The 20,308-nt window shown below is 40.3% G+C and overlaps 1 protein-coding gene across 8 annotated transcripts in view; it reads right to left on the bottom strand.

Annotated features, from left to right (window-relative positions):
* The window catches only part of LOC123502690 (kinase D-interacting substrate of 220 kDa-like), a 186,705-nt gene that overhangs the window by 29,310 nt on the left and 137,087 nt on the right, over nucleotides 1-20,308 (bottom strand). For all 8 annotated transcript variants that reach the window (XM_045251877.1, XM_045251876.1, XM_045251873.1 and 5 more), the window contains 14 exons: nucleotides 16,039-16,257; nucleotides 12,758-12,856; nucleotides 11,931-12,227; nucleotides 10,865-11,056; nucleotides 9,844-10,005; nucleotides 9,240-9,425; nucleotides 8,362-8,494; nucleotides 7,389-7,553; nucleotides 6,454-6,661; nucleotides 5,836-5,982; nucleotides 4,682-4,830; nucleotides 4,078-4,324; nucleotides 3,482-3,704; nucleotides 2,562-2,741 (listed from right to left, as the gene is read on the bottom strand). In XM_045251877.1, coding sequence (XP_045107812.1) covers nucleotides 2,562-2,741; nucleotides 3,482-3,704; nucleotides 4,078-4,324; nucleotides 4,682-4,830; nucleotides 5,836-5,982; nucleotides 6,454-6,661; nucleotides 7,389-7,553; nucleotides 8,362-8,494; nucleotides 9,240-9,425; nucleotides 9,844-10,005; nucleotides 10,865-11,056; nucleotides 11,931-12,227; nucleotides 12,758-12,856; nucleotides 16,039-16,257 — 2,607 coding nt within the window. The remainder of the gene's footprint in view (nucleotides 1-2,561; nucleotides 2,742-3,481; nucleotides 3,705-4,077; nucleotides 4,325-4,681; nucleotides 4,831-5,835; nucleotides 5,983-6,453; nucleotides 6,662-7,388; nucleotides 7,554-8,361; nucleotides 8,495-9,239; nucleotides 9,426-9,843; nucleotides 10,006-10,864; nucleotides 11,057-11,930; nucleotides 12,228-12,757; nucleotides 12,857-16,038; nucleotides 16,258-20,308) is intronic.

The following is a 20,308-nucleotide window of genomic DNA, read 5'->3' on the forward strand; positions in this document are numbered from 1 at the left end:
CCCAGGTTGAGAACTCCTTGTACAGAGGACAAAGGAAGTGAAGGAGTGTAGGTTTATAAGGTTAAGAAGTGAAGGAGTGCAAGTTTGTGAGGTTTAGTTAGGGAAGTAAGGACAGTGTGTGCTTAAACAGAGGTGCATGACAAGGAGATATGAATGTGTTTAGAGGATGAAGGAAGCAAAGGAGAGACTAATTAAAGCTGTGAGTGCATTTAAACGGTAAATTTAAAGATATATTAGTATCTATACACATTAATGGAGGATTGTTTATAGTGTTAGAGAAATAAAGGTTTAGCGGATGAAGGAAGTGAAGGAAATATAAATTAAAGCCATAGAGGTTGGCGGAAAAGTTGAAGAGTTAACTTAAAGATATATTAGTATTTATAGAGATTAATGGAGCTTTTTTTATGGTGTAGGAAAAGGAGATTAGGAGATTAAAGAGAGATAAGAAGCATGTTTAAAGGATGCTATTAATAAAGGAAGAAGCCATAGAGATTGAAGGAAAGGAAAAGAGGTAAAATTAAGGATATATTAGTAAAGAGATTAATGGAGTTTTTCTTTATGGTGTAAAAAAAAAAGGATTAGGAGATTAAAGAGAGATAAGAAGCATGTTTAAAGGATGCTAGTAATAAAGGAAGAAGGAAAAGAAGATTAAGGAGAAGAGATGATAATAAGACAGAAGAAAGATGAAGAGGATTTACAAAGGAAGTGAAAAACAAAGCAAAGTAAAAAGTAAATAAAGCTTAGAATCACATCAACCTTAAAAATTACAATATGGAATGATAGAAAAAAAAAGCTATTTAATTCTTCATACAACCTTGCAAACCTCACTAATATTTATTTTTATCTATTTATTTACTTCACAGCAAGTTATTCACACACACGTACATACAAACACACACTACCTAATACTATCCTAGCTAATTCCTTACACTGTCATGTTAATTCAGTTTAGGTTAGGTTAGGTTAGGTTAGGCCAGGTTAGGTTAGGTCAGGTCAGGTCAGGTCAAATGCAGTTAAGTTATGATGTTATTCAGCTTATCACACAGTTAAAAAATGCAGTAAAATGAAGCAAAAATTAGACACACACCACAACATTCCATAACACACCACAACACACCCGCACACACCACCACACACCACCAAACACTACCACGCACTACAACACACCACCAAACAGCAGCACACACCACAACACTCCACCAAATACCACCACACACCACCAAACACCACCACACACCACAACACTCCACCACACACCACCACAAAGAAAACACCCAAAACACTGCAAACACCCCAAAAAACACAAACTAATCACACTGCAAGGTTCGAGAGAGAGAGAGAGAGAGAGAGAGAGAGAGAGAGAGAGAGAGAGAGAGAGAGAGAGAGAGAGAGAGAGAGAGAGAGAGAGAGAGAGAGAGAGAGAGAGAGAGAGAGAGAGAGAGAGAGAGAGAGAGAGAGAGAGAGAGAGCTAATAGGAAGAGCTAAAACACAACACATCATTTCACCCTAAAACCACGAAATCTGTAACGCGTCTTACTGTCGGCAGGTAATGAGACAAGTGGAGTGGAGGAAGAAGACAAATACTAAAAAAAAAAGCTTAAAAAAAAATAAATAAATAAAAAAAATCTGTCCCATACTTTTGTACTCTAGACGGAGGAGGGTCAAAGGGGAAGGTACAAAGGGAGGAGGGGGGGAGAGGGAAGAAGGGGGAAGGGGATCTATTATAATCTAGACAAATACCCAAAGAAAAGCTAAAAAAAGATAAAGAAAAAAACTGTTCCATATCTTAATCTGCACACTACACACTGGAGGGCCACAGGAGGAAGGGACGCAGGGGGGAGAGGAGGGAGAGGGTCTAATATAATCTAAAAGTCACATCCTACGGGGAACACAAGATATTACCCTGTCAGAAAAGCCATCAATTGGACCCTGAAAAGAGCACAATATTACCATTATCCTTCCCTCTCCTTCTCAACCCCTTCGATACAGGGACGCATTTTTAACCTGATTTTCTTGGGGTGTGATTAGACGATTTTATTTGCATTAGGAAGGGTCTATGGAGGTGAGAAGATTAATGGCCACAGTCTTCACTATTCTAATCCCCTACATGAGTTTCTGAATCTGTTTAAATCAACAAATAGTAAGTTGAGTGAATGTGAAAAACGCGTCATGGTACTGAAGAGGTTAGCCGTCTTTTTCCATGTTTTTCTTTACTTTTTCCTTCCTTTTTCCTCTTTTTTTCTTTTCCCTTCCATTACTTTTCCTAACCTTCCCCCTTCCTGTTTTCTCTTACATTACTTTTTCAAACACACTATAACTCACTGAACTGTACCCTAAACACACCTAATCACACCCTAACATAACTAACTATACCCTAAAATCACCCTAAACACACTCTAACACATTGTAAACACCCTAAACACACCATAACACACCTTAAATTCACCCTAAGTACACCATAACACACTAAATTACACACAAAACACACCCTAAAATATCCTAAACACACCCTATAACCACCCCATCACCCCATCACCCTATCGTCACCCTAGGACACTCACCCTGGTAATGATGTGAGGGTCGATGGCCAGGAGGATGATGAAGGGCGCTGAGGAGTCGGTGAAGAGAGTGTGTACAGCATCCAACACTGACAAAACCTTCTCCTGTTCACAGCTGTCCAGGCCGTCCACCACCACCACTAGCCGCGTCTGCTGGACTGTGAAGGCATCCAGACACTTCACCTGTTGGGCGGAGTGGAAAAGGTGAATGTGGAGTGTTGTCTGGCAGTGTGGAGTGTGTTGTAATAGGTGGAGTCTAAAAAAAGATACAAAAAGTGGAGCATTATGGAATTTGAAGGTTAAAGCAATGAGTGTTGTGGAACTGGAAGGAGTGGAACAGAGGTAAGAGAAAGTGGAGCATACTGTTTAGTTAAGATTGTAACAGGTGGAGTTTAAAGGAAGGTACAAAAGTGGAGTGTTATTTATTTGAAGATTAAAGTAGTGAGTGTGGTGGAGTTGCAAGAGTGGAATAGAGGTGAAAGTGGAGTGTTTTTTACTTAGGTGGATTGTAATAGGTGGAGCTGAGAGAGGATAAAAAAAAAGTGGAGCGTTATTAATTTGAAGGTTAAAGTAATAGTCGTGGTGGAGTTTCAGGGAGTGGAAGAGGTGAGAGAAAGTGGAGTGTTGTTTACTTAGGTGGATTGTAATATGTGGAGCTGAGAGAGGATAGTGAAGTGGAGTATTATTGCATTTGAAGGAGAGACAGTAATGGTTGTGGTGGAGTTGAGAGGAGCTGATGTGCTTATGAATTCCACCACAAAACTAATCAAAACAAAAACAAAACAAAAAACACTTCAAAAATTGATTAACTCGCCACAAAACAAGACAAAACAAAAGAAAAACAACAACAAACCAAACTGAACCAAACAAACACACTTTAAAACACAATTCAAAACACACCCACACATCAATCACCAACTCACCATTTCCACCATCAAGTTGACCTCATTCTTCAGCGTCTGCAGGTAACCCTCAGTCTTAATGGTCTCCAGCTTGGCCACAGAGTGCAGGAGGTGACAACGATGGGAGAAGACGAGGGAGTACACCATTCTGACGAGGGTGTGAAGGTTGGCCACCACCACCACCGCCACCAGCACCCCCAGCGTTATTAGTAGAGGATTCATGAGGTGACCGTGGTAGGGCCGGCTGTGGGGAGTGACGATAAGGGTGATAGGGGGGTAGGGTGATGGTGATGAGAGAGAGAGAGGGAGAGAGAGACTTAATTTATGTTTTGTGTTGTTTTGTTTTGTTTTATTCTTGTTTTTATGTTTTTTTTGTGTATTTTCTTAAGTTTCTTGGTTCTGTTTTTCTTTATTTTCATGCTGTTATTTTTCATTTGATTTATTTATTTTTCCTAACTTGACTTTTCATTTGTTTTTGTTGCTTTTCCCTCTATGTAATTTTGTTTACCTCATTTTCCATCTTTTTTTCACACATACGTAATTTCCCCATACTTTCAACTTTTCTGCAATACACAACTCAGTAAACACAACAACCCAGACAACACACACACACTCACTTGTCATAATACTCGTTCTCTTCACTGGATTCCCCGCTGGCGACATCATCATCTTCCTCAATGTCGTCACTAACCAGCATGCTCTCCGTGGCTCTGACCTCACCCTTCTCCAGGGGCGTCTCAGGGTGAAAGCCATAGAGACCCCCAATCACCCCCACCACCACAAGACAGGCCAGCGTCACGAAGAAGATGACCACGTAAGGAATGCCACATAGACGACGGTATTTCCAGGGGGATGAGGTGCCTTCTGTATGGGGAAGAGATAGAGGGGGGTGAGTAATGGGTGAGTAATGGGTGGGTGAAGTAAGAGATGGGGGTTTTTTTTATCTATTTTATTGATTATTTTACTCATGCCCCAGAATTCCTTGTGACGTTTGACAATAAGGAGGGAATCTGAACTCTAATTCGTTATTATCTGATCTTATTTACTTGCAATGAAAAACTATCAGTGAAAGATTGAATTAATATTGGTGAGACAGAGAGAGAGAGAGAGAGAGAGAGAGAGAGAGAGAGAGAGAGAGAGAGAGAGAGAGAGAGAGAGAGAGAGAGAGAGAGAAACACACAAGCTAAAAAAAAAAAAAAAAAAAAAAACGCAAATACTCACGCGCTTTCGGTCTAAACGCTCGGTAGAATCTGGTAGCAAACATGCCGTACTCTCTCTCCACCATGTCGAAGAGGGAGCCCAGCATCTGCACCACTGAGTTCTCCCCCGCTGCTGTACTGCTCGGCTTGGCCCCCTCGGCAAAGATGAACCTGGAGGAGGTATTATTTTTACCTTCACATAATTTACGTTTATATTAAAAAAAAGAGCAGGTACAAGTATAAAGGTAACGTCTGGAGGAGAGGGGAGGGGAGAGACAAAGGAGAAGAGAGGAAAGGAGAGGAGAGGTGAGGAAAGGAGAGGAGAGGAGAGGAAAGGAAAGGAAAGGAAAGGAAAGGAAAGGAAAGGAAAGGAAAGGAAAGGAGAGGAGAGGAGAGGGAGAATGAGTGGAAAAGATAGATAGGGTAAAAAGTGATGAAGAGACATAAAGAGGAGCGAAAAAATGTAAAGCTAAATGAAGTAAATGAGAAGAAAGAATATTGAAAAAGCCAGAAATAAAGCAAAAGAATATAGACAGAAAAAAATAAATGAAGAGATTACCTGTTTTTGCATCAGGACATTGAAGTAGAAAAAATGAAAATAAATAAAAGAAAACTGGAAAAATGAAAACTTATGAATATACAAAATAAAGAAAAAAAAACAATAAAAACATTATATTTGCACCAAAATGGAAAAAAATAAAAAGAAATAATAGAAAAAAATGAAGAAAAAAACTGGAAAGGTGAAGACTAAGACCACAAGCACTAGTCAGCACTCATTATCACCACTCATGTGAAAGGGTTGTTTCAAGACATTTATTCCTCTTTATTTTTGCCTGTCTTGGACCTGTAAGGGGACTGGCAACTCAGTGGACCTTTTCTTTTTTCTGTTTTCGTTAGGGGGGATTAACTCTCTCGGACCTGCAAGAGGACTGGCAACATACGAGTAGTAAATTTTTTCTTTCTTTTTTTTTTTTTTTTTTTTTGAAGGGAGGCAGGGGCCTAACTCTCAGATCTGCAAGGGGACTGGTGACTCAGTGGATATTTTTTTTGTGTGTGTGTGGGCTAACTCTCTCAGACCTTAGTGTATCTTCTTTTTTCCTTTAATTTTGCTCTTCACCAGCTTTCTCCTCTTGTATAAAAACAAAAAAGAAAAAGGAATCAGCACTCAGCACTCACTTCAGCGGCCGCGCCTGCACCCCGTCCTTCCACTCCTTCCGCTGAGCGCCGGCTGGAGAGCAGAATATGACCTGGAGAACCAACTTGAAGGCTGACATCTGCCGCTCCAGCCCAACGCTCCACCGGTACCAGAGATTCCAGTCGTATCTGTGACGAGAGGATGAAAAAAAAAGAAAAAGGTTATTCATTTTTTTTCTTTTATATCTGTGACAAAGGAAGAAAAACTAATATTATTTTTTTATTGTTTTCCTAGCATTATCTTGTGTTCTTAATTGTTTGCTAGTGGAGGTTACTAAGGTTTTTAAAGGTGTATATTCAAGTGGTGCTTAAATAGTTGTAGTGCACATTAGTGATGAAAGTAATGTTAGGTTAGGTTACGTAAAGGTAACGTGAAACATAAACACATACAAACTAGCAACACACACTTTCTTAAACTATGGCTCATGATAAAGAGGAAGATAAGGAGAATGAAGATACAAAAACAAATAAATAAAAAAAAGCACAATAAACACACAGATAAGCACATAATCTAGTAATGAAGCAGATACAAACACACACACACACACACACACACACACACACACACACACACACACACACACACACACACACACAGACCTTCTCGAGCTGTGGCTTATGATGAAGAGGAAGACGGTGAGGAGGATGAAGATGCTGCCACCAACCGCAAGGCCCACGATGAGGTTGAACGAGGGCACGGCAGTGAGGAGGCCCACCAGCAGGGCGATGTGTACCACCACCAGCACTGCCAGGGGGGAGATCTGGAACAGCGGCTCCACCCACTGCTTGGCAAAACTACCCATCTCCTCTGTGGGGTGAAGGAAAGGGGTGAGTTGGGGTGAGGGGATGAGGGGGTGAGGTTTAAGTTATATATATAGATACATTATTAATTTATTTTTATATATCTTTTTCTTTTTTTTTTCTATGCAAAACTATCCATCTCCTCTGTGGGGTGAAGGGGGGTGAGTAAGGGTGAGGGAAGGATGATGGGGGGGTGACTGGAGCGAGGTTTGAGTTGTATTGACGTATATTATTATTATTTTTTTTATGTAAGAGGGTAAGGGAAGAGGGTGAGTGGGGTGAGGGGGCGTTACATAGGTGCATTCTTTCATCTATTTTTTTCTTCTTTTTTTTCATGTAAGAGGGGGACGACAAGAGGGGAGTTACATAGAGGTACATTATTTACCTTATCCATACCTTTTTCATTCCCTCTTTTTTTAATGTAAGAGAGGAAAATCTGGCCAAAAGCAACAAAAAAAGGATTAAATAAAAAGATCCATTTAGATACTAGTTCCAAAAATAAAAAATAAATAAATAAACAAAAAAAACTACTCTTTATTTTCTCTCACTTCTCTTTTGTCTCATTTCAGATAATCAAAATTTTTCAAGACATTTATACAAGTACCCCATTCTTTAGGCCTAACTCTCCTGACCTTATTTGGGGACTGACATGTCAATTCTCAGTAGGCCTCTTTGTTTAATAATTTTGTTGCCCTTAGCCAGTTTTCCCTCTTACACCCCCACCAGCACCTCACCTTTAAGTTTACGTATAAGGAAGGATTTGCCGGAGCCCCACTTGGCATAGAGGCCTACGGAGATGGGCATGGAGAGGGAGGGCTCACTGAGGATGTCTGCCAGGGAGGAGGAGTACAGGTCATAGCCAAGCATGTTCTCATTGTCTTCGTTGGTGTTGAGACGACCTGTGGGGAGAAAATCAGAGGTGAGGTCAGACGAGGAAAGAAAATCGAGAAAAGATAGAAAGAATAAATTATGAGAGAGAGAAAGGGAGAGATGAGAGTAAGTAAGGAAAGGAAATGGAGGAAATGAAGGAAAGATGTGGAAGAAAATGAGAATATGGAGGAAACAGAGGAGAGAAGAGGGAGAAAAGGAGAGGTGAGGTCAGAGAAGGAGAGAAAAAGGAGAAAAGATAAAAGAACTGAGAGGGAGAAAAGGAGAGATGACGTAAAGTAAGAAAGGAAAATTGTAAAGGAAGAAAAAGATTAAATGAAAGAGAGAGGTGAGGCAAAATAAGGAAAGAAAATGGAGAAGAACTAGATGGAACACAAAAGTAAAAGAAAGGAATTGGAATATGAGAAACAAAGGAAAAGAAGCAAAGGAAAAAAGTACAGAATAATATAGAAAGAAAAACTAGAAAGAAAAGAAAAAGAAGAAAGGGAAGAAAACAGACAATAGAGAAAAACTAAAAAGAAAAAGAAACAAAGGAAGAAAAATGAAAATAGAGAAAAGAAAAGCTACAAAACAAAATAAAAGAAGAAAAGGCAGAAAAAAAATAAAAATAGAAAAAGAAAAGAAAAGCAAAGAAAAAATGAAAACAAAAAACCTAGATAAAGAAAAAAAAAAAAAGGAACACAAAACAAAACAAAACAAGACAAGAAAAACAAAACAAAACAAGACAAGAAAAACAAAACCACATCAGAACAAAGAAAAAAAACCACAACAAAACACAAAAAAACAAAGAAACACACCACAAATGAACCACAGACTTACGTGCTCCAAAAATCTGTCCGAGGATTGTCTTCTGGTTGGAGAGATCAATGTTGTAAGGCGTCTCCAGAGAGCGGTTGGGGCGATACAGGAGCTGGCTGTTCTTGGGGTTCCTTAGCAAGATCTCCACTATTCTCTGTCAGGTGGAGGAGGTGGAGAAGTGGAATGAGTGAGTGAGAATTGTTTTTTTTTTTCTATTTTTTATTTGTTCATTTTATTTTATTTATCATTATTATTATCTATTTATTTATTTATCTTTTTTTTTTTTTGTGTGTGTGTGTGTGTCTCGATCTCTAATGTTTGTCTGTTCTTTGGATTCCTCAGCTTAGATCTCCACTTCTTCCACTCACACACCATCCAAAAACATCATTCATTCCACACACACCACACCCCAAAAAGCAAAACACCACTCATTCCACACAGAAACCACCCAAAACATCCCTCATTCCACTCACACACCACCAAAACACACCAATCACCCAATCCATCAACTACACACACCAAAACTCACCACACATTCCACTGACACACCAATCCACCACCATCACACCACACCACACATCCACCTTGGAGCACCACCCAATACACCACTAAATCTACCCACTAAACACACCACACACCACACATTCCACCCACACACCACCACCACACACACCCACCTTGAAGCATCACTCAAAACACCAATCACGCAAACACACCAAACACCAAACACCACACATTACACACCACACACCACCCAAAAACACATCTCATGCCACTAAAACACCACTCATTCCACACACACACTGCCAAAAAACCAATCTCTCTATCTAATCCAAACACACCCACACACACACCTTGGACCACGCCTCATTCCACCACACACCACACCACACACCCACCTTAGAGCGTCCCCTCATGGCTATATGGAGCGCAGTGTCACCCTTCTTGTCCACTACGTTCACCTTGCTCTTCTTGTCAATGAGGAGCTGCACCACCTCTGCGTTTTTGTTCCTCACAGCGCGCAGCAAGCAGGTGTCGCCCTCCTTGGTGGTGTGCTCCAGGTTGGGGTTGGCACTTAGTATGATCTGTAGGGGTGAAGGGGTGATGGGGTGAGAGAGGGAGATGTGAAGAAGGGGTGAGTTTAGGGATATGAAAAGGATAGGATGACGAAGTGATGGGTCGGGTGAGTGAGGGAGATGTAAAGAGGAAGGGGTGAGGAGATGAGCTGGTGTGATGAAGAAAATGAGGTTCAGTGAGAGATGTGAAGAGGAAGAGGTGATGGGGTGAGATGCAATGAAGGGAAAGACAGTTTAGTAATGGAGATGTGAAGAGGAAGGGGTGATGGGGTGAGTAAGGAGGTGTGATGAAAAAAAGATGGTTTACTGAGAGAAAGAAAGTGTGAAGAGTGAAGTGACAAAAGAAGAATGAGAAAAAAAAAACAAAGTAAGAATCCACAAGTAATGGAAAGAATGAAACAAAACACACACACACACACACACACACCTTTACAACAGAGGTATGGCCCTTCTCCACAGCCCAGTATAGCGCTGTCTTCCTGTCCTTGCCCACACAGTCTACATCAGCATACTTCTTGAGCAAAGCTTCCACCACAGCGCGATGGCCACCCCGCGCTGCATAGATCAGGTTTGTGTCTCCATTGCGGTCCTGAGGGAGAGGGAGAGGGAGAGGTGAGATGAGGTTAGGCTAACTTTGAATAGGTGTGATTTAAATTAGTCCTTCTTTTTCCTAACTAAAAATGCAGTTTGTTGTCATGTTATCTTAAAATTCTTGCTTTCTTGAACCCTTCCAGTCTGAACTCTTCCCTCCCTGTCACCCTTACCTCCCTTCCACACCTGTAAATTCATCCACACCTTGACACTTTCATAAACCCTTCTATATGTTTAATTCCCCATCACACACCTGCAGACACCCACTACACACCTGCAAATTGACTTATACAAACCCTAACACTTCTATAAACCCTCCATACTTTTCACTCCCCTCCACATACCTGAAAACACCCCATACAAACATGTAAACACTCCCCACACACCTGCAAACTAATATACACCTAAACACTTCCACAAATCCTCATATAGTACCTTAAACATTTCCCTATCACCCTAAATCCCCCATCCACACACCTGAACACACCCCATACACTTAAACACTTCCACACAGTCTTTTCCATACCCTAACTCTTTCCTGTCACTCTTAGCCCATATACAGAAATGCTCTGTTCTCTCAGGCTTTCACCACGACTATTTTCTAAGGCCACAGAGATGACTAGCCAAGTTCTCAAGAGTATTTCCACAGTTAATAGTGTAGAAATCTGGTCACTCTGCCTCTTAAACCCTAAAAACACCTTTAAAAAATGGTGTAAAATTAAATAAACCCTTTTGAAATAGTGGAGGTGAAGCACAGAAATTTTTGAGAATACAACCTTTAATCCCTCATCCACACACCTGCAAACACCCCATACACACCTAAAACACCCTGACACCTTCTACAAACCCACACACACCTGCATGTTGACATAGGCGCCACCGTTGAGGAGCGCTGTGGCAATTTCTGTGTACCCTTCCTTGCAGGCGATAGTCAGAGCTGTGCCACCGTCCTTGTCCATCGCGTTGAGGTTCGGTCTGTGCTCCAGTAACAGACTCACCAGGTCGACATAGTTCCCTCGTGTCGCCACCAGTAGGGGTGTCCAGGAGTACTGTGGGGGAGTGGAGAGGTAAGGGGGGGAGGGTACAAGCTCTGGAGGTGTGATGGAATATGAAGAAGGGAAGATGGAGGAGGAAGAAATTAAGAGTAGGAAAATATAAGTGGTGTGAATGCATGGCAGGTAAATGAAGAAATGGAGAGAGAAGAATGACAAAAAATGAGAATGTGAGCAAGTGGAGGGTAAAGGAAGATAATGAAAGAGAAGAGAGAAATTAGGAGGAGACTGTGGGAGTGGTGTGAATGCATGGAAGAGAAATTAAGGAGGGTAGAGAAGGATAATGAGAGAGAAGGAAGAAATTAAGAAGAAAATAAGAGAAAGTGGAGGGTAAAAAGAGGATAATGAGAAAGAAGGAAGAAATTAAAAGGAGAATGTGTGACAGTGATGTGGTAGAGAAATGAAGAAGGGAAGGAGGAGGATAAGAAGAGAGAGAAGGAAAAAATTAAAAGAAAGAGAATGTGAGAAAATGATGTGAATGCATGGTAGAGAAATGAAGAAGGAAAGGTAGAAGAAGGATAATGAGTGAGAGAAGGAAGAAATTAAGAGGAGAATGAGAAATAGGAAGAGTAAAGGAGGATAACGAGAGAAAAGGAAGAAATAAAAAGGAGAATGTGAGAGAGTAGTGTGAATGCATGGAAGAAAAATGAAGGAAAAGTGAAAGGAAAAATATGAAAAAGAGAAACATATGACAGAAAACCAAATAGGTAAAGAAGGCAGACAAAAGAAATACAATAAGAGAAAGAAATACAAACATGGAAAACCAACCAAAAAAAATAAATAAATAACAACAGAAACAAGGGAAATACAAAGGAAACACAAAATACGACACAAAGAAGGAAAAACACCAAACATTCCTTTCACCACTCACCATTCCAGAGGCATCCACACTAGCGCCGTGCCTCAACAAGTCCTCAGCAATGGCGTAGTACCCTTTACGACACGCCCAGATGAGCGGAGTCGTACCAAACTTGTCCCCCACATTTGACTTCGCTCCGTGGTCCAGCAGGTAGTGAACAATCTCCGTGTGACCCCTCCCAGCGGCCCACACCAGCGCTGTCATGTGGTGCTGACCCTGTGTGCTTGGGTCAGCGCCTCGGGTCAGCAGGTAACGGGCCAGCTCACTGTGACCTTTGTAGCACGCCCACATCAAAGCAGTCCAGCCGCCCTAGGTCATGGAAAGGTCAGATTAGGGGGTGTTAGGGGTGGGTGGGTGTGGGTGTGGGTGTAGTTGGTTAAGTGGAATGATATGTGGTATGATAAATGGAATGAGTGAAAGTGGAATGATGAGTCCATTGATTGATATGACAAGTGGAGTGATGAGTGGAATGACAGGTGGAATGACAACAGGAATGATGAATGGAATGACAAGTAGGAATTGACAGGTGGAATGACAACAGGAATGATGAGTGGAATGACAGGTTGAGTGGAACAATTGATATGACAAGTGGAATGATAGGTAGAATGACAACTGGAATGACAAGTGGAATGATGAGTAGAATGACTAATATGACAAGTGGAATGATGAATGGAAGGAAAATGGAATAATAAATGGAATAATACTACAAAAAACAAAAACAAAAAAGAAACATAAGAAAAAAAGGCAAAATAACAAAAAAAAAAAAAAACGAGTGATAAGTGGAATGAGAAGAGTGGTATGTGGAATGTCCCGAGCAGCAGGTGGAGGGAGGGGCTTACCATGTCCTTCTGGTGGATGTTGGCGCCGTGGTCCACCAGCGTGGCCACTGTGTCCATGTGGCCCGCGCGGGACGCCACAATGACCGCTGTCCACTGGTCCTGTGTGAAGAGAAGGAAACATTAATTAAATCCTCTTTGTTTCAGTTTGTTTCGTTTTATTTATTTATTTTTCTTTTTTTCCCCCTTTTTTATCTTTTGTTTTCCTTTTTTGTTTTATTTTGTCTCGTTTCTTTTCAATTTTTTTCGTTTTTTTCTTTTTTTTGTTTCATTTTGTTTCGTTTTCCTTTCTTTGTTTTATTTTCCCATTTTCTTTTTTTCTATTTTGTTTCGTTTTCTTTTTGTTTCATTGTTTCGTTTTCCTTTTTTTCCACGTTGTTTCTCTAACCAGATTTTTTTTGCTGTTGCTGTTGTTGTTGTTGTTGTTGTTGTTATCCCTCAAAATCCTCTTTGTATCTCTTTGTATAGAATAAATAATAATAAAAAGTTTGCATAATCGTTCATCAACCCTGTCACGTGTACAAAAATAAGTAAACAAATAAATAAAACTAAATAAATGAAGAGAAAAGATGAAAAAAACAATAAAAAAATATAAAAATAACCAAATACTCAACAACACAAACAATAAAATAAACCTAACTTACTAACAAACAAAATACTTAACTATGTAACTAACAGCAAAGAGGATAGATAAAAAGAGCGCTGCTTCTCCCGCCACCAAAATCTACAAAACTGATCGAACCCAGAACCTTCGTAATGGTGAGCAGAGCAACAGGTGTGCCAAGGAGCAGCCTGGAGGTTACCTGTGGCCCTAGGCTGATAATAATGAGCAGGTAAAGGGAGGATATAGGGGGAAGGTAGCAGTAAACTACCCCTTTTTACTATTACTTTTAAAGGTGAGGGTTGTGGAGTTATATAAGGAGAAGGAATGGATCTTTTTCTTTTTCTTTTTTACTTTTCTATTTTGTTCGTTAACCTCTTGAGCACCAGGACGCATTTTCATATTCATTCTGCTTGCTATTTGGTGATTTTACACAGCTTCAGAAACTTATGTGGGGATTAAAATAGTAAAGACAGTGGCCATTATCTTCTGACCTCCATAGGCCCTTCCCAAATGTCAATAAAAATTATCTAATCACACACAAACTCGCGGTAAAATTACGCCCCAGTACTGAAGGCGCTAAGAATAAGTGAAACGTACATTCTTATCTTTATTTTTCGTGTATTGGTGCGATGTGAGATGTAGATGCTCGATAATTCACTTTTTTTCTCTCTTAATTGAGGATAAATACAGTACATTCTTTTCTTCCTATATTTTCTTATCTATATTTCCACTATTTTTCTTTTTTTTTATCTTTGCTTCGTGAAATACAAGATCAAAATGTTGGAAACTTCTCTTTTATTCCTATTTCGTTGTTTAGGATCAAGAAAAAGTATATCCATTTCCCGTTTTCTTTCTGTTATTTCATTTTCCAGCACAAGTGAGATACGAGATCTAAATAATGGCGCCTTTTTTTTCTCCTTGACAGCTGGTACGTACATTCCTTTCCGTTTCTGTGTCTCTCTTTCTTATCGTGCAAGGTGAGACAGACAGGATGAAGGTGTTGAGGAAAAGGTTTGAATGCTACACTTCTTTCTCAATCCGATCCTTTTCCCCGACTCGCCAAGGCCAGAGAGGGTGTGCATGTAAAAAGTGTTTGCTAAATGTCATTCCAAGATAGAAGGATTAAAAAAAAAAAGTAAAAAAGCTTCTCGAATTATGTAAGTGAAATAATTAAATAGTGTAAGTTTCATTTCAATATTTTTAATTGAATAAGAGTGTGTTTTAGTATATTACTTTTTTAACTCCTTTCATTACTGGGACACACTTTTTATTACCTTGAGATTTGCGTAGAATTAGACCATTTTATTGACATTAGGAACGGTCTATGGAGGTCAGAAGATTAATGGCAACAGTCTTTATCATTTTAATCCCCCACATGAGTTTCTGAAGCTGTTTAAAATCAAATGGTAAGCAGAATGGATATGGAAACGGGTCATGGTACTGAAGAGATTAAAATGTTCAATAAGGGTTTGGATTCTTCTTTTTATATAGTGAATGGTTATAGATTCCTTCCTTTCGCTTGTACAAGGTGTTCGATTCCTTCCTTGCATTTCTAATTTGTGTCGAAATCCTTCTTAACTTTTGAATTGATTTCGAACTCCTTTCTTTCATTTCTAAGAGCTTGACTCACTCATAATAGACCTTGAATTATCTTTTCACTCCATTTTTCAATATTTCAACATTTTCAAAAACTCTTCTATTCCTTCCTTTCATTTGTAATATATTCTGAACGCTTTTTTATCTTTCCTAATAGACTCCAAACTCCTTTCTTTCAGTTCTAACACGCTACAAATAATCTTTATCAATATGTAACACGATTTTGATTCTTTCCTTCCCTCTCTAACAAACTTCGGATTCCTTCTTTACCTCACTAATAACCCTCAAACTCTTTCATTTCCAACAGGTTTTGCATTCATACTTCTCATTTTCAACAACCTTTGCATCTCTCCCTATCACAAAGAGGAGAGAAGAACATCCTGAAGGCGCAATGGTGGTGGCAGGGACGACCAGCGAGGGAAGGGGTGAATATAGCAAAGGTTGTGTACCCTGGGGAGGCGTGGAGCTGAAGGGCCCTGGAGACAGTTTGGGTCCTCGTTCCCTGACCACCCCACTAAAGGTCAAATTCCTCGTCGATGGGTGGTCAAAATGGTCTTAGGAAGGATATGTGACTACTGTTACTACTACTATTACTACTACTACTACTACTACTACTACTACTACTACTACTACTACTACTACTACTACTACTATGACTATCACCATTTGTTCGTGTTTCTAACGGGGCGCATTCACTTTTACTTTTTACTTTTTCATTTTCAGGAGGTGTAGGTAAGTGTGGAGTTTAAGGGAATAAGAGTAGAAAGGGAAGAGATAAAAAAGCCTCAAGAAAAGAATTAATAAGGATGAGAAAGGAATCTTATTAGATAACCATCCTATACACCATCACCGCTGTCCTCCTCCTCCTCCTCCTCCTCGTGGCGGGAAAATCTAGGCGATAAACCTGTGACCTTTCAAATTCTACAATAAAAATCAAACTACTTAATCTTCTAATACCACTAACATATCTTACTTTACCTTTAAAACTCCACACAAAAACAAATCCTTTCATCAAAACAGTGAAAACACTAACCTTATACTTCAACACACACACACACACACACACACAAACACCAATACTCACATTATCCTCAGCATTAACATCTGCTCCGTGGATGATAAGCTCGTTGCATAGCTCTGGCTTGCCCCTGCTGGCCGCGAGATGCAGTGCCGTGGCGCCATTCTCGTCCTTGTCGTCTATAACCACAGATCGCGTCGCCAGGAAGGTCTGCAGGCCAACCAAGTTCTCCTCGGTGATGTAAGACTCAAGTGTTCTGAAGCTCAGGGAGACCATCTGATCGGACTGTGGCAGGGAGAGGAAGGGAAGGAAAGGAGAGCGTCAGTTTGGGTTCTCTTGATGCTGGGATCGTGTACGTGGGAGAAATGAAGGAAGACAGGCTGGAGATGCGAGAGAAGGGAAGAACAGTGTGGTAAGGCTGAGAGAAATGAAGAGAAGCAGGTTGGAAAGGCTGTGTGTGAGAGAAATTAAGGATAACAGGCTGGAGATTCGAGAAAAGGAAGGAAAAGTGAGGTAGGGGTGTGTACGAGAGAGAGAAATGAAGGGTAGAAAGCTGGAAATTCGAGAGAAGGAAGGAAAAGTGAGACAGAACAATGCAAGAGAGAAAAATGAAGAGCAGAAGATAGGAACTGGAAGATAGAGATGAATTAAGTGTATGTATTAGAAAAAAAAGAAAAGGAAAATGTGGTTAAAAAAAATGAAGTGTGGTTTGGATGATAAGTGTGGAAGAAATTAAGGGAAGCTGGTTGAAGGTGGAAATGAGAGAGAGAGAGAGAGAGATAAATGAAAGTCTACGTATCGGAAAGGGATGGAAAGTGATGTAGGAGTGTACATGGGAGAGAAAATAAAAGAAACAGAAAGAAAATGGAATAAAGAGATGAAGGAAGAGTTTACGAATTAAAAAAAAAAAGAAGAGAAGGAAAGCGTAGTTCAAAAAGTAAAGGGAAGACAAATTAAGATAGACAGGACGAAAAATGGAATAGAGAGAATAAAGAAGAGTTTGTGTATTTGGAATAGAAATTTAAGTAAAGATACGAGGAAAAGAGGGGAAAAAAGAGACCGGTACAGGGAAAAAAAAAAAAGAAGATAAAAGAGAGATAATGATGAAAGAGAAAGGAAAGGAAGGGAAAATGTAGACAGAGAGAGAGACACACAAATAACGATAGAAAAAAGACGAAAAGAGAAAGAGAAGAACAAAACAACACAACACTTAATAATGAGAATAACGAGGAATAACACACACAGAGAACAAGAGAAGAACATGACAAGTGCAATAAGAACACCAATGAACAATCGCTGGGGTCAAGAAAGAGCCAACCAATAGGCGAGAGACAGCACAGTTAATGAAATGTAAGAATTAAATTCGGAAAAATCGCTAATTGGTTTTTTCTTTTTTTCTTTTTTCACTTTTTTTCAGACGAAGGTAAAGTAAAATATGTAATAATAATAATAATAATAATAATAATAATAATAGTAATAGTGAGAAGGCAGGAAATTATACACGAAACAATTAAAGGAAAATAAATTAATGAAAGTTGAATTAATAAAACAATAATGAAAACAATATCTTCTTTTTCTTCTCAGCAGTCAAATTTCCTCTTCCTTTTCCTCTTCCTCTTTTTTTTCTTCTTTATTCCTCCACTTTCTTCCTCCGTATTTTCCTCCACCCGCCCTTCACCTCCCCTTACTTGTCCCTCCTTCCTCGGGTATATAATTAACGTTATTACTATTATTATTATTATTATTATTATTATTATTATTATTATCTTATACGCATCATTATAACATACATCTTCTTTTGTTTTTATTTTCTCAATCAGCAGCAAAAGAAAACGTAAAACAATTTCTCTCTTTCTGAAAACAATAACTGGACAAAACAAAAACACAAGTGAAAAAGAAAATGGACTTCAAAAATGTTCAAAACAGCGCCACAAAAAACGGTTCAAATCTTCACACAAACACGTCACAAAACTCCACACAAAACTCAGACAAGAGAAAAAAAAAAGACAAAACAAACACGAATGAGGGAAGGAAAAATCTCCCCTGAAAAAGAAAGGAGAGAGAAAAAAAAAAAATGAGAGGAAAGAATTTAAAGTAGTCTCCCTTGCATGGCGTGGTGAAAGAAAACGGGAAGAGTGGGATGAGAGTGGCGTCTGCGCAGCCCCGCCACTACTAAAACTATCAAACTACTAAAACATTATCTACAATCGAGTTTCAAGTACTTTTACCAGTTGTGCCATTTAGATTATTAAAAATCAATATTATAACTTGTACATTACTAGTTTTGAATCTCACAGTCCGCTCGTATTTAGAGACGCTTTTCCCTCACCATCACTGCTTTCCAAAGGCTCTAGTTGAAGATACTCATGTTTCCAAGGATATCTTTATGGTTTTGGTGATAGATTAGCAATTTCTTTTAGTATATCTTAACCTCTTCAGTACTACGACAGGTTCTCTTATTCATTCTTCTTACTATTTGGTGATTTTATAGAGTTTCAGAAACATATGTTGGGGATTGAAATAATGAACACTGTAGCCATTAATCTTCTGATCTCCATAGGCCCTTCCTCATGTCAATAAAATCGTCTAATCATACCTAAAACTCAAGGCAAAAAAGCGTCCCAGTACTGAAGGGGTTAAGGAGAAACTGTCTTGAAAACCCACGTTAATCGTCTTTATAGCTTTGGAAAATTGTTATGGTGAGAGACCAAGTTGTTTCTGAATAAAGGCGTGACTCTATTACAAAACCACGTGACTGAGAAGAGAGAAGTGACTGGAAAGGCTAGGCTGGGCTTGGTGGGGCTTGGCGGGGCTGGGAAGGGCCACCTGTATCCCACCTGCAATCCCTTCTGACACCTTGAAAAACTGTACAGGTAAGACACGATTAATAAGAGTAATAATAATAATAATAACAGCACTCATGTAAAAATCTACGGCACAGCAGCAGACATTTCAAACCTGTGCTACCTTGTGCTACGACTACGTCACTCAGAGCTATGGGCAGAGAGAGAGAGAGAGAGAGAGAGAGAGAGAGAGAGAGAGAGAGAGAGAGAGAGAGAGAGAGAGAGAGAGAGAGAGAGAGAGAGACTAAACAATCAAAAAATGTATATATATACCAAAACATTCTCTAAAGTAATCGTGCGTAAAAAAAAAAATCCATTAAGAAAACAATAATAATAGTAACCGTACGATAAGAAAAAGATACAAAAAAGTAACAATAATAATAGTAATAATAACACTATAAAAGTAGCTAGTGGTAATAGTAGTAATAATAGTAGTAGTAATAGTCAAACTCGCTTCTACTACTAAAGGGATGAAGGCAAAAAACGTGCGCCGTGTCTCATGCTAACTAGTACACTATTGACTATCTAATGACTAGTCCCTAGGTAAGGTGTTCGCGTCACACAGGTAACCAAGAGACCTACGGAGGCGTGGCAGGTGCGGTGCGGGGTGGAGGTGTGTGGGGGGCGTGTGGAGGAGGTGGAGATCAAACAGTGTTAGTCGAGCCGGACAGTGGAGGCGGTTAGATTCTTTTGTCGCTCACGTGAAGAACAATCCAGCCCAGTTGTTCATTTCCGGTGAGGTCAGGTCAGGTTAGGTTGAGTGGTAACCTAACCTAAGGTCTGACTAGGCAAGGTCTGCTCACTCAAGCCACTCTCGTCCCCAGCGCTAGTGTCTCCTGCTAACTGCCGCGCATTACTCACAAAGAACTTAATGAACGTGTAATGAATTTATTTAACTCACTGTATCTTTTTACTTTATCATCGCATATCAATATTTACACTACCATTCGAAAGTTTGTGTTTTTCTCCTTCGATTGGTATAAAAAGGGGAAAAAATGAGTGAAGGAAAACGTTTAAAAATGGGATTGATTTACGGTATGTTCCTGACGCCTGACGCCTGACACCGCCGCTAGGGGGAGAGTGGCGGCGCGCGCACCTCGCCACCAGACCCGCCCTGCCGCCGCCGCCACAACACCCAGGCTGGCTCCTCTCCACGCGACCAGACTTTAAACATTGTGTGGGGGATTTTTTGGGTTTTTTGGGTTCGGGCAGCTTAGGCCTACCCGGTTATTGGAACCACCGATGAAGGAGAACCGGCGGGCGGCGATAGAGGGCGTGACACTCAGCAATGAGACGAGGGATGGGCGGCGGGAGGGGGTCGCGCCCACCGACAGAGTGGACCCCCGCCGCTGCTGCCACCGACAGGAAGGGGTTAGCAGGGAAGGGCGGCTGGGGGCGGGCTCCCCCTCCTCCCCGGCGTCATCCAGGGAGTCTATGGAGTCCTGGGGGTGCAGGAGGCCCTTGTGGGGGGCCGGGGGGGCGGTAGGGGTGGC

The sequence above is a fragment of the Portunus trituberculatus genome, chromosome 12, assembly GCF_017591435.1.
Source record: "Portunus trituberculatus isolate SZX2019 chromosome 12, ASM1759143v1, whole genome shotgun sequence".
NCBI lineage: Eukaryota > Metazoa > Arthropoda > Malacostraca > Decapoda > Portunidae > Portunus > Portunus trituberculatus.